The sequence below is a fragment of the Marmota flaviventris genome, chromosome 13 (genome assembly GCF_047511675.1).
Source record: "Marmota flaviventris isolate mMarFla1 chromosome 13, mMarFla1.hap1, whole genome shotgun sequence".
NCBI classification, from domain to species: domain Eukaryota; kingdom Metazoa; phylum Chordata; class Mammalia; order Rodentia; family Sciuridae; genus Marmota; species Marmota flaviventris.
Genome location: NC_092510.1, coordinates 83,718,060 through 83,735,593, shown reverse-complemented (window position 1 = coordinate 83,735,593; position 17,534 = coordinate 83,718,060). Strand labels below are relative to the sequence as shown.

General features: G+C 35.9%; 1 protein-coding gene across 1 annotated transcript in view; it reads right to left on the bottom strand.

The window, feature by feature from the left end:
• The window catches only part of Kiaa1958 (KIAA1958 ortholog), a 139,645-nt gene that overhangs the window by 25,649 nt on the left and 96,462 nt on the right, over positions 1–17,534 (bottom strand). The window contains exon 3 of the mRNA XM_027943035.2: positions 4,455–4,538. Coding sequence (XP_027798836.1) covers positions 4,455–4,538 — 84 coding nt within the window. The remainder of the gene's footprint in view (positions 1–4,454; positions 4,539–17,534) is intronic.

The window sequence follows — 17,534 nt, the reverse complement described above, 5'->3', positions numbered from 1 at the left end:
AATATTTTTAAGAGTAGATATATATTTATGAAATATGTTCATACCAGCCCTAATAGCCATAATAAATGGAATCCTAAGAATAAGCTGTCTTATGGGGCTCGGGTGGTGGTAGCTCAGTGGGAGAGCACTTGCTTAGTACGTGTGAGGCACTGGAACCAATCCTTAGCACCACATAAAAATAAATAAACAAAATAAAGGTATTGTGTCCATCTGCAACTAAAAAAGTATTTTTTAAAAAAATAAGTTGTCTTAAATAAATAACCTAGGCATCTCTAGTCTTTTCAAATATCCTGATTTTTTTAAAAAATTGCTAACATCCATGGTTTTCACTTAAATGAACAATATAGAGACTGAATTATGTAACACTGTAATCCTAATGCTGATGTATAATAGGTTCATAGTTTTTTTGTTAAAGACAATGCAAAACTTCCAGTCATATGGCATTAGAGAATTTCTTACTGACACTACACTGATCTTAAAAGTGTAAATTTTGCAAAAATTGTTTTGTTTCCATATAAATCAGGACTGTCCAAGGGAGGGCAGCACATTCAGTTATATTGAACACCATCCGCACTGTTGAATTTTTTCTAGAGTACAGTAAAATTTTGGCATCCATCTCTGCCACAGTGTGAATTTTTTTTAATTAAAATTCTGAATAATAAAAATGGAATATGGCTGTGGTATGTCCATAGTACTGTTTAGATAAAAGTACAGGGGCTGGGGATGTAGCTCAGCAGCAGAGTGCTTACCTAGCATGTGTGAGGCCAAATTTGATCCCCTGCAGAACAGGAAAAAAAAAAAAAAAAAAAAAAAAAAAAAACTGAGGTAGTTGCACATTGTTTCCAAATTTAATCAACTTAAAGAGACATTATAATTTGGCTAGCACTTTCTCTAAGCCATTCTTCAGAAAACAGTTTTCTGAATCTAAATGTCAAAATGTTCCTATTTGGTTTGAATTATCACTGCAAAATATAATGAAAAATAATTCTCAATTTAATTGTGTTTGCCTAAATAAAAATGCAACACGATTAAGCAGGACAGATTTTCATTTTACCACCTCAACAAACACAAATAAAGACTACACATTTTCTAGTTCTGATTTCTCAGTGCATTCCGACTAGCCTTCTTCCTCAAGATAAACTTACTTTGCTATTAAAAACATATCAAGAGGCTGGGAGTGTAGCTCAGTAGTAGAGGGCTTGCCCTACCATACATGGGGCCCTGAGTTCTATCCCCAGCACCAAAAACATGTCAAGAATTTAGAAACTATGTCCACAAAAAGGTAAAATACAATAACATTAAGTGTTTTATAGAAACCTTTTTAAAAAGAAGAGAGGAAGCTCATATAAAAATAACCTTATTTAATAAAGAGTTCCCTTAAAGTAAGCTGTCTTGTACACTTATAGACTAGTTCTAGAATGAGGAGAGGAGGAAGGTTTTCTAAAGAGAACTGAGAAAGAGGTGCTGGTTTAAAATGAACTTGGGTGGAGGGAGAGGACAGAGTGTGCTGCCATGAAAACTCACTGAGACAGCCTTTATAGATGGAAAGACACTGTCCCTGTTTGTGGTTCACATCACTAAAAACTAATTACAAACTGGTACTGAAAAAGGTGATGAGAAGTGGCTCTGCAGTGAGATGACCAACACCAGCTTCCTTGGCTATGATCTGGCTGACTTATAATCTCACCATAAAATGGACCCAGATAGCTCATTTTCTTTTCAAAGTTGTTGGAAAGACTACAATAATGTGATAACGTGTACAGAAATATCCTCTCCCTTTTTTCCTCTTTCTGAATGTACAAAAGGATGCCTCTCCGTTGGTTGGAGGAATAGTCATGAAAATGAAGTTAATCCCACTACACAAAGCCACAGCAGACTTCCAACTTCTGCACCAAATATGGGTCACAGCTCAGAGGAAGGCATCTTTATGTACTTCTGACTTTGAGTTGGAAAAAGCTGCCAACCAGGGAAAGCTGAGCTCTGTGACAACTTAGCAAAGTAATATCAGAGGGAAATCTGTCCTGGTTGTACAATAAATTAACACATAAAATGCCACATACCTTCCTAGATAATGTGAAATATGAGGTTGCCCTGAAGAACAAACACCTCCCAATAGAATGCTCAGATCCAACCAACCAAGATTTGGAAGTATGCTAATGATTATACAGAAGAGGAACCTAGCTCACCTTTATTGTGGTTCTAATGTCTACACTTTAGTTTATTTTCTGAAGCATCTTAACTAATAATTCATCACATCCAGCTTTCAAAACTTGAAAAGAGACCTTGGGAAAAAAACATAAAAAAAAATTTTGGCCAAAATTATTATTGTTGTTACAATTATTGCAAGATATTACAGATATTTATATTTACTGTAGAAGAAACTTCTACATTTTCAAGAATGCTTTGAATCTGCTAAACCTAGTAATAAAACATTGTTACTTAAAATGAGTGTCAATATTCCTTTGATCTCAACTGCAGAGACTGAAGTTTAATACTTATAAATAAATAATTCATGAGATTTGAGCTTTGAAGAGGATGAGGTTTATTGTTGTTGTTATCTTGACTAGTACTTTTAGATTTTTATTAAGACTTGTGTTTTCTTCCTTCTCTTCATGTTTGATATACAATCTCATGCCTGGGATAATTTTCAAACTTTTGGTAGTTCTAAGTTTCTTGTAAATCTGATAATCAAACTTCATTTATACTAATTTCTTAGGGCCAAAAAAATTTCTAACTGTGTTCAAGCAAACCAGTAAAAATGAGCTATGTAACAGTCTTTTTTTTTTTTTTTTTTGCCACAATATTAGTTTGCATATTATTTAAAAATTACATATCTTCCAAAAAGAATGGCACCTTTATTCCTTCTTTTACTCCCTTTTACCCCTAAGAAAAGTTAAATATGTGCATTTTCCTACACTGTAAAAAAATGAGGCACAGGACCTAAAATTCTAATTAAGTTAAAAAAGAATGGGTAAATAATTTGATGTCAGGTTTATACCACTCACATTCTATCTGGCTGAATACATTGTGTGAGCAGTAAAGTTAGTGTTCTCTTCTCCATGATTAATACAGAATTTTAAGAATTAAAAATATAAAGTCATTTCTGAAGGAGACTAATAAAAGTGAGAGATGGGTAAGAAGAAAAAGCAGGAGTTAAGGACACAGTGTCTATGATGACCGTTTCTAACAGTTTTTTTTAAAACGGAATTCTTTCTCTACTCAGTACTGCCTGAGAACCACTATGGTTTTGTAAAGTCTGTAACAGTAATTACATGTAATCACCCACAAGTACATTTATTTGTCTTAAGCCTATAAATACTATGTTAGGAATACTAAACTATCTCCATTGGCTTATTTGTAAAAAGAAAAATATATTATATATTTATATTTTTATAAAGTTAACACTGAGGGCAGAGGAAAGGGAATGAGAAACAGTGTATAATCAGTCTCTTGGGACACAGAAACCAAATTGGGGTCTTGAGGCCACCTGGGTCAAGCAGTGTCTGAGGAAGAGTCATAAGAGGCAGAGACGATGAAATTGCCGCTGTTGGAATGCCCAGCCACTGACTGGGCGGCCTGCTGGCTGAGGTTGTTACAGATAAGCACCAGCTGGTTGCTCTGGGCCTCAGACAAGGTGCTGCAGCTCTGATACACACTGAAGTTGGTTTTCCGCCCGGGGATGTTGCCCTTCTCACACATGGTCTTCACCATCTTGGCCAGCTTATTCTTGCCAAGGGCCTGGCAGTTGTACCAATGTAGAGCCGCCAAGTTCACAACTGGCTTGATGGACAAGTAGAAAGGGGCATCCTCGTAGCGCATGGCAGGGGGCCGCCTCTGGGCATACTCTTTATAGTCCTGTACAGGGCAGGTCTGTGGGGCATGCTGGGTGGCATACACCCGCGAATCTGTTCCCCCTCTCTTGGTTTTGGCATTCAGATCACCAGTGTCTTGACCCATCCACTCCAAGTACTCCAGTCCTGTTTCTGTTACTCGGAGCCGGATATCACCCCATTTCAAGGTAGATCCATGGAAGCCTGTGCAGTGACCAAAAGCTTTTGTATTATTAAGCCAGACCAGGTTGAGGAGACCCTCAGGGTTATATCGGCTTAGCAGTCCTCTTTTCCGCAGTATGAGCTCATCAGCAAAGGTGAGCTTCATGGACTTGTGTGGCTTATTTCCTTTTCCTTTGCAGCGGAGTTCAATCTGCTTCTGTTTGAGGGCCTCCTGGGAACGCTTGAATTCTTTATCCCTGGTGATACTGTAGCCATACCTGTGTTCTTTTAAGTACCGTTCCAGCCCACACTGGTAATTCGCCAAGCTGTTGGGTTCATACTCAGACCCATCCTTCTGCCTGGCATCAACAAAGAAAGAGGCAAGGTAGGCATCCAACTCCTTGCAAGGGATGACATAAATCTCTCTTGTTTCAGAAGGGTACTTGGAGATGAGGAACTCACGGAAATTGCGGAGCGCAGTCTGAGTGCTCCGGATGGTTTTCTCATTCTGCTCCCTGCTGAGCTCAGCTGCTCTTTCATCCTGGTCTGCAACAAATTGGGGAGGGGAGGGATAGAGAGGGTGTTGATGAGTTCAGACAATGCACTTTCTACTCTGAAATAAAGTTTCCTTTTATAATGAAAAGGGAAAAGAAGGAATCAATTGTACAGAGATCACTGATATAACGCCATTTACATGCCTGTCACAGTATAAAAGCCAACTTCAGTTTCACAAATGTACTACACAAGAATATAACCCATTACAAAGTGAATTTCTTGTGTCACTGGCACAGTTGTTTGTGAAGGTTTGAGGCAACAGTGAGATTAGAGGTAGCCTTCTTTTTGGGAAAAACAGGGAACAGAAATGTGCTATTTTTCCTATGCAGTATGTGTGGGCCCCATGAGAATTGATCCATTCATTCTGATGATTATCACTTCATTTGTGAAACCAGATGTTTTCCTGGTTCCATTTTATGGAATTAAACTAAAATACCCGAATTTGTTATTTTAACACATGATTAGAAATATGTATTTAAAAATGACTCAATATCTTTTATGGGCATTTGATACTTGCTCTTCTATAGCAATTCAGGTAAAATGTAAGTATTCATTCAGTACATAACTGCAGAGTGGTTTGTAATGAATGATTTAAAAACATTTAGCATTTTGGAGGAAAGCTTCATGACTATAAAAAAAAAGGAGAATTAAATAAGAATTGTCAACTAGGGGCTACGGTTGTAGCTCAGTGGTAGAGTGCTTGCCTAGCATGTATGAGGCACTGGGTTCAAGCCTTAGTACCACATAAAAATAAATAAATGTGTCTATCTAACAAAAAGAGAGAGAGAGAGAGAGAATTAAAATTCAAATATACAAAAGCATACTTTTTGCTTCAATGAATTTGTTTCACTTATATAAATAATTTCAACTGGAAAAAAATGGCATATCAAAAATAAAGCCACTCATCTTTCCATCAAAAACATGGAAGCCACAGGTTGAATGTAACCTTTCACCAGCTAGCTTCCTTGACTATTTATATGTAAAGCCAAAGGGGCCAGCACATTGTTTATTTTGGCTCCTTGTTCAAATATCTATCACAGCAGTTTTCAAACTTCAAGCAAAGACTTTCTAAGAAATAAACATTCACAGACAACTTTAAAGAAAAAATTTCCAGTTCCTCAACTTTCACATGGGATCTTTTCTAAAACTTACTTATCTAAGAGTCTGAGCTTGTTGTCATTGCAACCCTAAATCTTCCGTGCTGTGGGGTATCAAAGACTTTTGAGAAGCGAAGCATAATTTATATATCAATGATTAAACTCCTAGCATTTCCTGTCCTCTGTCTTACACAGATTGTGATATAGATGAAATCTGCCATTAGATATTGGGTGTGGGGCCTGAATTGAGGTGCTCTGAATTCAGGACATCTGAAGAGGCTTTATAGGAGAGGCAGGGTAAAACTGGAATATTCTATACAACTACCAAATGATCAATATAATGAAGAGGCTTAAAATTTTATTTATTTATTTCAGATTGATTGTGCTTTAATTCACAAGGTACTTAATAACTATTACCAAATCTTATGAGAGACTGACTACTTACGCTTAATCTTCATTTTCATTTAATAAAATATTCAATAATTTCTACTTACTCTTTACAAAAATAAACATGCTGAAAATCTTTGGGTGTCAATTTAAAAATGAGTGAGTGATATAAAAGTGTCGAAGGTTATTGGAAATAATTAAGCAGTATTGGTGGGTCTGCTGAAATGAGATATGGAAGGGGCTGGAGTGTGGGCATCACGTGTGACGGTACCCTGGTGTGGCAGCCAGCTGTCCCACTTCTGCCTCTCTTCCACATTTATTGCACTGAGCCAACCCACTCAGAATTGATGGACACATTCACACCTCTTCTATTCATCCTTAGCCTGGCCTTTTGGTCATGACTTTACCTCCTTTCTACTGGCCCTCAATCAGATTAGGAAATATTACACTATTTTAAGTCTTTCCCAAGAGCTTGGAATGTATGAGAGGCTAGAAGGGCAAAGCTACCCTATTCATTTTACATGAATAAGGGCAAGGAAATGGTTTTAAAAATCAAGTAAAAGGGTAATTTTTTAGCTAATAACACAATCAAACAAGATCAGAGAAAACTGATAATAAAATATACAACTATTACCATTATCTTGCATGTACCTCTACTTTTAGAAAATCTTCAGATCCATTCCTTTTAAAAAACTTTTTATTGGGTGTAACATACACATAATACAGCAGACTAGTCATTAAGAGCATGTGATTTGTTTTAACAAATGAATACACCTGTGAATTCAGGAATTGAATCAACAAAAAGAATATTACCAGCACCCCAGAAGCCTTTTTTTCTTCCAGTCTTTCCCTTGCACCAAGAAAATGGCTATTCTGACTTTAAACATCACAGGTTTGTTTGGACTATTACCATAGCACATGTGAATGGATCTTAGGAGGCTTCTTTTGCCCAACCTTGTGCTTGTGAGCTTCACTCTCACTGCTGTGTATCTGCAGGCAACATATACTCATTGCAGTGTAACATTCCATTGCATGAGTTTATCACCATTTATTTTCCATGCTGTTGTACATTATGTTTTATTCATTTTCAGTTTGGGGCTTATTTCTAATAAAACTGCTATGAACATTCTAGTAGGGATCTTTTGGTGATCCTCTGCCCTCATTTCTGTGGGGTATATATTTAGGAAGTGGAAATTCTGAGTTATAAGCAATAATATCCTCAGCCTTAGCAGGTACCAAAAACCAATATTCCATTGGTTGTGCCAGTTTACTTTTCCCACCATGACTATGTGAGTTCAGGTTGCTCCACATCTTCAACAATGCTAAAAAATGTCAGTCTTTTTATTTTATCCATTCTGGTGGGTGTGTAGTGGTATTGCATTGTGGTTTAAATTTTTATTTCCCTGATGACTAATGATGTTGAACACCTCTTCATATATTTACTGGCCATTTGGATAGCCTATTTTGTGAAGTGCCTGTTCCAAGTCGTTAGCCTATTTTTCTATTAGATTGCTTTTTGCTTACTTTGCTTACTTTGTTTGGTTATGAGTCTTTCTTAGATATATGGCTTTCAAATATATTCTGCAGTGTCTTGCTTTTTTACTTTAATTGTGTCTTTTTAAAATTATTATTATTTCTTATATACATGACAATAGTGGAGTGCATTACATTCATAATAATTGTGACTTTTAATGAACAACAGTTCTTAACGTAGTCCGATTTGTTGGTAGATATATATATGTATATATAACATATTATATATATATATATATATATATATATATATATATATATATATATATATATATTGTTTATTCCAAGGTCATGAAAGATCTTCTATTTCTTCCAAAAGCTTTAACTGTTTTACTTTCCACATTTTGATTTGCCATCCACCTAGAATTAATTTTCACATTTCAATATGTCATTCACTAGAATATCATCTACATGTTCATAGAAATTAAGATTATTTTTTAAAAATATGGACCAATATGCATTTGATTTTAATTAACGAATATTCAATCCCCAACACCAATAAATAAGCAAATGGGCAATAGAAGCTTCTGGTACAGTAGTCTAAAAGGGACAAATGGGCACAGAGAGGAGGGTAAGTTAGTTACCCTTCCAGATCAACTTCTGTTACTGTTTCCCTCTGCACTCAATATTACTAACTGATTGGGTACAAATTTTAGGTTCATCTTTTTCTTTCAAGATGGAGAAATAAATATACTATGCATCCTATTTTACACTTTGCTTTTACCATTAACAATGTATTATAGATAGCTCCACAGTATTTTATATGGATATGCCATAATACATTCATCCAACTTATTAATTCCCTGCAGAGATGCATTTGCATTATTTCCATCAGTTACTATTACAAACAATGTTGTAACTGTACATAAAAGCTCCCATACATGTGTAAATACATATACAGAATGAATTTCTGAAAGTAGAACTGCTATACTGTTATTGCACTGTAATTTATACTCTTATAAGATATGAGTATTAGGGCTAGGGTTGTGGTTCAGTGATAGAGCGCTTGCCTAGCATGTGCAAGGCACTGGGTTCAAGTCTCAGCACTATATATAAATAAATGAAAAAAATAAAGACCCATCAACATCTTAAAAAAAAAAAAAAACTATATGAGTACTAGTTTAATCACCTCTCCAGTTAATAATGCATTACCAAACTGTTTAATATTTGCTTATTTAATTGACGAACTATTCCTTGACTTATTTTCCATTTCTTTTTTTAAAAACTTTTTTTAGTTGTAGTTGCACACAATAGTTTTATTTATTTATTTTTATGTGGTGCTGAGGATTGAACCTTGTGCCTCCCACATGCTAGGCAAGTGCTCTACGGCCGAGCCACAACCCCAGCCCTCTATTTCTTTTTAATCAGTAAGATTTAATATTTTTTCAAATATTTATCAGTTCCCTGAATTTTCTCATTGAATTTTTTTGTCCTGTCCATTTTCTTTTATTATATTGATTTATAGGAGCTCAACTACATTTAGAAATCTTTATATTTATATGTAAGAAGTTTTTATACTTACATAGTCTTAATTCTTTTTTTAAAAATACCTTTATTTTATGTGGTGCTGAGAATCAAACCCAGTACCTCATATGTGCCAGGCAAGTGCTCTACCACTGAGTCACAACCCCAACCCCTTAACTCTTAATATTTATTAACATATTAGCCTTATATTTTATAAAGTGGATTTAGCCCTCTGTATTACATATATACAAATCAATATACATACACTATTATATATAAATACATACATGTAGGAATTCTAGAACCATGTTACCATGCTAAATAACAATGATAGTTGTTGCTCATTACTGATACAATGAAAAAGTCATCTAGTATTTTCTCTTTACAGAATAATGTTAATTTTGGGGTTAAATGATATACATAGACTGATAGAAATCTATTAAAGATTTGTTAAAGAGCTATCTTCCAATTCATATTTTAACAGTGTTTTTTTTTTTTTTAAATCAAATGGGTTTCCAGCACCTGCAACATGATGATATAATGTTTCTTTTGTGGTATTAAAAGATTTCCTACTATGGAAGCATAATTCCATGCCTGTTATGAATCCTACTTGGTCCGCCAGTTCTTCAAAAGTGACTGTTAATTTTGCCCTTTGGTGTGTATCACTTCAGTGGAAAACGGAGTTCTCTCACATCCATCACGTCTTGATATCACATCCAAATCCCCATCTGATTACTACATTCAGCAGCCCTTCTTTATATGGGATTTTGGGTTATATAAAACTTCTAGCTTTATTTACAAAATGTTTGTTTCTATTTCTCTTTAAGGTGATTTCAAAGAGAAGTATTGGGCTAAGACATCTTTGCTATGTGTTCTCAAAGCCAGAATTACTGAATGCTTTGTGATCAAATAATATCTACTCTATGAAGGATCAAATTCCTGAAGATTTTGACATTTACCAATAACTTAGTAGTCAAAACTTACTTAGAATTTTGTTTGAACGAATGTACAGGGTAAGAAATAATTTGTGTTTTAATAATTGTTTACTTAATGCTGGTGGATAAACAAATTTTCAATAAACCAAATAAGATACACTATAAAGACAACTCAGTTTTCTGAAGTATGTATACAGTTCAGCAGGCAAACCAAATGAGTCACTGTTATGAATGAAAAAAGGTGCATTATTATATTATACTAGGGAAGTTGTGATTAATAGGAAAATTTAAAAACAATATGGGCAAAATACCAAAGGCCTAGAAAACTGGATGATACAACGTACTCAGACCTAGAATGTATCTTCAGATCTTAGGATCTGCCCCCACAAATCTGCTCTTCCACCCAGTCAGTGTCGGCTCAGTTAACCATGTGCCAAAACCTGAAACCTTGACACCATCCTTGATACTTGCTCTCTCCCTTTTAAGTCTAACCCATTCAGGCATGCTTACTGAGCACCTGATCCAGGTCAGAACTGAGTGACACAATAAGTAAATTTTAGACAAAACAGCATAGGTGCTGCCAAGAAAAACAGCAAGGTGTTGTGAGAGAGAATAAGTAATCCATTTAAGAAGGGAGCTTCAGGATAGCTATCTCAAAAGACCTAAGAAAGAGGAGGCAGCCACGCAAAGAGTAGAAGGGGAATAGCAGAGGGGCCAGAACATGGGAAATTCTTGAAATCAAAACAAAATTTGAGAAAATGAAAGGAATCCAGTGTGCCTGGAGCAAAGTGGTCAAGAGCAAGAGTGATGTGAGGAAGAGGTTTGAAAGCCCATGGAGCCAGATCACACCGGGCATTATGATCTTGTATTTTATCCTAAGAAAACTAGTTTGTCAGACAACAACATGGTCAGATTTTCAAGCTGTTATCATATAAACCTACTCATCTTTTCCTATGCTGAGAAATTTTCAATAAACTGTCTTATACAAGTGGGGCTTTTTCAAGAAATAGAGTGCAGAGGCTGAGTTCATATCTGGATGACCTGTTACAAAAATATTCCCAGATAACAAAATGATTCTTAGCCTGGCTATCTCAGAAGCAGCAGGTAGCCAGGGCCAGAGGAACTAGGGCTACTCAAACCTACCTGGCACCCTTCCCCATGTAAAGGAAAGTATCAGAGTTTGTAAACATTGTGGGATAAGGTTTGAGGGATCTTAAAGGGTCAAGAGACATCAGCTAATAAATGGATTACACTCACATTTTCCTGCGTTATCTTTTTTATTCTGCCTCCCTCATGTTAGACTGTGATTTCCTCAAAGGGAAAGGAAAGCTTAGAGATGTTTCTAACTAACGTACCATATCCCAGAACGTTAATTATTTTTTGTGTACGTGTCATCTGTGAATCCTGGGAAATCAGTGTATGTCCTAGCACATCAGAGCTACACAATAAATGCATAAAGACTGACTGAATAATTATACAGACTGCTAACCAAATTTCTAATCCACAGATGCTCAACATGTATTTCAAATAATAGAACATCCCAAGCATCGATCCAAGTATGGAAAGGAAGAACATGCTTAGCTTTCAAAATGCATTTTTAAAATGTTTCTTTCCTCCAGAACATACACTGTTCACATTGGCTAGGGGTTTTAGTGATCTTTGCTGTTACTGACTGTATCACAGTATGGTTTAGGTTATAAGTAGGGAGGACAGATGAATTCTGTGTAGAAGGAATGGGTAGCTTTAATTCTTCAAAGGAATGGTCACTCATTTCTTGACAGTACCACTCACAACAGCCATGATACTTCTTAAACTTTCTCTGAGCATCTCAAAAGCAGCTGTAAAACCCAGGACAGGGAAGTTCACTTTTAGTAAATTTAGCCAACAGACCAAAAGGTTTTCAATTATTGACTTTCAAGAGATCTGTGTGCCCTGGAGATGGGTTCCAGAAAAGCCTTGGCATTGGCTCAGGAATGCTTCCAACAGCTGGAGTCAAGTTTTTATGTAGCAGCTTTTCTGTACTTATTTACACTCTCTGCCTCATTAATCCAATTATTTCCTCCCTTGTTAGGAGATGGCATGGAAAAACACATAATTAGTGCAGTATCTTATGTTCTCATTTAATTTGGGGAGATTTATGTTAGATTTAAATTCAGATCCATTTGCTTCTATTGCTACAGTACCCAATTTAAAATAAAAATGAACTTAGCTATCACATCCCTGTGTGATTTTATTAAAGTAATACATCTGAAGCAATAAGAAACATTCCCTGATGTTTAACTTCTCCTTTATTATTTTCATTTCAAAGAAGAGTATTTTGTCTCACTTTCCAGTTGGTAGAAAAAAGAAATGATGTTCTAATTCTCTTTATAAATCAGTGAATGATAAGTCCATGAGCTTATTAAGTAAGAACATATTTTAAATTTGAAAAGCAAAAAGAAATCTGTTGAGACTTATATTTATAAAGCTGAGGTTGGAATTAATATTTAATCCACACTTGTGAGTGCCCACCATGCCCCTAGCATTTTTAAGAAGACCTATGATGTGCTGTGAAAGACAAATTACTGGTTATGGTTATAAAGATTATATCATAGCTAGCTAGACAGATGACTAACTCACATAAAATCAATTTAAACGATGATACATGGCACTATGCAATTAGGTATTGAGTTTGTGACACAGGCTCTAGGTCCTGCAGGAATTCAGAAAGAAGAAAGACAAGTGAGAAGTCAAATAGAGCTTAAGCTATCCTGGAGCGATAATCCACAGGCTGGGACTTGGGATGGTTTTAATGGTTGGGTGCCACTTAGTTAAGCTGAATAGGAGGTAAGGATAACCCTGGAAGAAACTGCTTGAGCAAAGGGAAAGTTTGATTTGTGCTCCTGAGGACTATAAACACCAATCCTGATTTTGGAGTGGAGGGGAAGGGCTGCAGCCAGACCAGTGGGGTGGCTACATGAAAGGCTTTCTATGGTAATTGCAAATGTGTAAACAGAGAAGAGATTGAGAATGTTAAATGCAAAGAATCTTCAAATTCCAGAAATTTGACAGAATTGCTTAAAAAAAAAAAAAAAAACCAATACCCATTTCTTCACCTCTAACATCCCTCATTCCTCCTTTACTGTTATTTTCTTCCATAAATCTATCACCACCTGACAGATTACATATTTGTTTTGCATCTGTCTCCCACAGTGGACTATTTGCTCTATAAGAAACAGGACTTCAGAGCTTTATTCCCAAAACTGGAAAAGCACTTAGAGTAGTAGTATTCAATAGTTGATGGAATTAGCATCAATCTTATTTGTTACAAAAATCATATTTGCCAACAGTCATGTTTCATTTTTGAAAATAGAAATAGCTATTAATTACTGCAATTTGTTCGGGGGGAGCAAACTTTTAATTTACATTAAAAGTGAAAAATAAATTGTGATAACTTGTAAATGCTATAAAATATAACAAAAAGTCAGTGTCTTCTCTATCCTTTAAACACCCAGCTCCTTGCACATTTTTATGCTTTCTCCTAGAACTTTAAAACTAGGCTATTTTCTAGGATTGTTAACATCACCAATTGAAGCCAGACATGTATGCTATTATAGCTATCTGACCAGCAAATTATTTTTATGCTCAGTTAATCTTTTCCAATAGTAGGAGTAAAGTATATTTCTCACATACATGTTAGTACCAGCTAGTCCAGTATGATTTTTTATAGTATTTTTCACTGAAGCAGAAATCACTTAAATAAACACTAGTCATCTGTCTGTTTCTCTTGGATGTATGCTATGTGACTCAAGAGCCTCTGAAGAAATTTCTCCTTAATAAAAATTTTAAAAATAGAAATTAGAGCACAAAAAATACTAGTATTTATTAAACCAATACAAGATTGGGAAAAGGCCTACTTCTCTTTTTTTACCCACACCACTTGTTATCTCTACACATACATTAAATCAGGCCAACGAGCAAGGTGGGGGTGAGACATCACATGCATAAACGAGACAAAGCAAGGACCTTGCAGATCCTCACAACAGGGAATTAATTTATAGTCAATGAGGGGCAGAAATCTGCATTTTTAGACGGTTCTAATGTAGGTGTAATCTACAAGGCCACGTTTTGAGAAACAGTTCTCCCTCTCTTCCCCAGTAGGCCCAGACAATGACTTTTCTTCCTGCAGTAAGCCTCAGCCTGAGCCCTGTCTCAGTTATAGTACCTGCCATGCTACTGAACAAATGACAGTTTTCCTGGTCTGAAAATGTTTATTTCTCAGGCAGAACAGTTGCTGAAAACAATAATGGTTGTTTCAGTGATTTCTATTTAGTAAAAAATATTATCAAAAATCATACTAAACTGACTGGTTGTATGATTAGACAAAATAATGGTTGAGTTAAAAGAATTATTTCCCTAGAAACCAACTAGATACACATTTTTTTTTCTTTGACACAATATCTTTATTTTTTATTTTTATGTGATGTTGAGGATCAAACCCAGCGCCCCACGCATGCCAGGCGAGCACGCTACCACTTGAGCCACATCCCCAGCCCTAGATATAGATCTTTTATTTTGTAACTTCTCTGAAATCATCCTTAAGTTCAACACTGTTTTCCTAATTGCCAAAGAGCATTTTTAAATCTTTGTTGATCCTTTTCACCTGACATAGGTGGTGTGGCCAATGGCTAATGGCACTAGCTTTGCCAATAAGAATTCCTGGTTTCAAATCCCAGCAATACCATTCACCAGCTATGTGAATCCATGTATGTTTTTTAGCCTTTTTTTTTTTTTTCAATTGTAAAGTGGGTATAAGTGCTCTTCTCTCTTAAAAGTTGTATTAGGATTGAGTAAGATGGAAAATAAACCACTTATCTCTGTGCTGGACACACAAATCATCAAGTTAAACCTTTTAAATATACTGCTGCTTACAAAATGTGTTCCAGGGACTGGGGTTGTGGCTTAGTGGTGGAGCTCTTGCCTAGAACACAGTGTGAGGCTCTGTGTTCAATTCTTAGCACTGCATATAAATAAATGAAGGTCCATTGACAACTAATTTTAAAAAATGTGTCCAAATTCACTAAATCAGCCTTCCCAATTCACCTGAGCTCCTCCTCTACTGATGCCTTAATTTGTAGCAAACACTTGCTAATTCTTCCCAACTAGATTCTATAAAAGTCACCCATGTTAGGCATTCATGCACAAATGAATATCCAGCCACAGACATGTGACAACTGAAGTTAATCTAAAACAGCTCTTCGGAGACCTCCATTCCACCAGATTGAGCGTCATATGTATTATCAGCTTACTGTGTTTCTGTAAGGGGCACTGTGAATCTGCAAATTCAGTGCAGTATTAAATAAGGGTACAGCTATGGACTTCTCTCTCCTAGGACTGCTGCTTTTTTGAATTAATTAATTAATTAAGAAAATAAGACAGAAAAAGGCAATCTTCTGGCAGGGGTGAAAAGAAACTAGATGGAACTCCTTAATCTCAAAGTTAATTCTAAGCCACAGAAAAGAAATTAAGCATTCTGCAGCAAAGTAAAGGACAAAGGAGAGTAGAACAAGAGAATAAATATTGTATTATATTCATCACAATAAGATGCATTTTGTCTTGGCCAAAATATATTCTTAAATCAACTTTAGAATGTGGCTGCATTTGCAGGCTTACCAGCATGAAACCCACATGACGGTAATTAATGTAATAAATCATCCTGTGGACTTTTCTACACAATCTGACAGTACTCCTTGATATATTGCTTATTAGAGACTATAGAAATTTTTCCTCCACTTTTTTATTATACTGCCAGAGACACTGAATCAAGAGTACCTTCTTCTGATGTGCCTGAAATATCTGCTGCTGGTATAATACATAAAATATACAGTGAGCTGCTGCCATCAGGCTTTGATATTTAAGACATCATATGTGATTTCCAAGAAGAATCCTTTTTAACTCTATGATCATATTCCTTGACTTCAGTTAGTGGTAGAAGATCATTAGAGATGTGACATTTACATTTTCCAGTTTTGATAAATAAAGCCACAGCTATACATGTCTACTCCTCCTTAGATCATTCTTTAATGATTCTATTATAGCACAGAATATTTTAAACAGACATTAATTACTTCATCAACCCATACACGCTCTTTCATTGTTTTCAACATCTGATCCTTCATATAAAAAAATTTTTTATTGAACATTTAATCCTTTCCAAAATTAAAAATGAGTCCTTGCAGTTCAGGAATATAGTTTCGACTGCCCTGCACACCCTTAAATCTGCTGTGCTTAAATTGCTTCTAATTTATAATTTATACCTGAAGTTTAAAAAACAGATAATTCAAAGGGTAACTTCACATAAGGAAAAGGTTGTTTTATATGTATTTTTCTTCTAATAAATCTGATTAGTTTTATCATAAAATAAGTTAATATAATCCTCCCCCCAAAAAAATCCCAAAGGATACAAAGAAGGTAAAAACTGTTAAGTCTGTCATCCAAAGACTGGATACATTTTGGTATGTATCTTTCTAACTTAAATATTCCCCCTTCAGTGCTGGGGATCAAATCCAGAGTCTCATGCATGCTAGGCAAGCATTTTAATTAAAAATATTACTCTTGTGGGCTGGGGTTGTAGCTCAGTGGTAAGTGCTTGCCTAGCACGTGTGAGGCACTGGGTTCAATCTTCAGCACCACATAAAAATAAATAAATAGAATAAAAGTATTGTGTTCATCTACAACTAAAAATATATTTTTTTTAAAAAAAATTACTCTTACCAGTGCAGTGATGCAAGCCTGTAATCCCAGTGGCTTGGGAGGCTAAGGCAGGAAGATCACGAGTTCATAGCCAACCTCAACCACTTGGCAAGGCCTTAGGCAACTCAGTGAGACCCTGCCTCTAAATAAAATACAAAAAGGGCTGGGGATGTGGCTCAGAGGTTGAGTGCCCCGGGTTTAATCCCCAGTGTGTGTGTGTGTGTGTGTGTGTGATCACCAAGAGTCTATTTAGGACAGAATGGACTTCATTTTTCTTATTTTTCTCAAAAAATATAGCCTTATCATATATTTAAGAGAAAAACTGTTAACTCAGTTATGCTTAAAGAAGTTATTATTTTTGACATATTCCCCCCCCACTTCTTTTGTACTGGGGATTGAACCCAGAGGTGCTTAATCACTGAGCCACATCCCCAACCCTTTTTTGTATTTTATTTAGAGACAAGGTCTTGCTGAGTTCCTGGACTCAAGATCCTCCTGCCTCATCCTCTTGAGCTATTGGGATTACAGACATGTGCCAACATGCCCAGCTTGGTATATTCCTTTTGATCATCTAAAACTATAGATTTGAAGACCTGAATAGACTTTAACACTGAACTTAGTGACAAAGAAATTTCTTCCTTAGCTCCTGGGCGTTCCCTATGTCCACTTCTGCTTCCATACCACAGTCTAAGTGAGCCTTTTAGATCCCCCAGCTGTCCCTGCCATTCCTTTGCTCAATGTCCTTCCATGAATCCCTATGGCCCTTCCTTGGTATTTCTCACAAGGCTCTGGTATCCTAACTCACCAATAGAATCTAAAATCAAACTGACCTGGTTTAC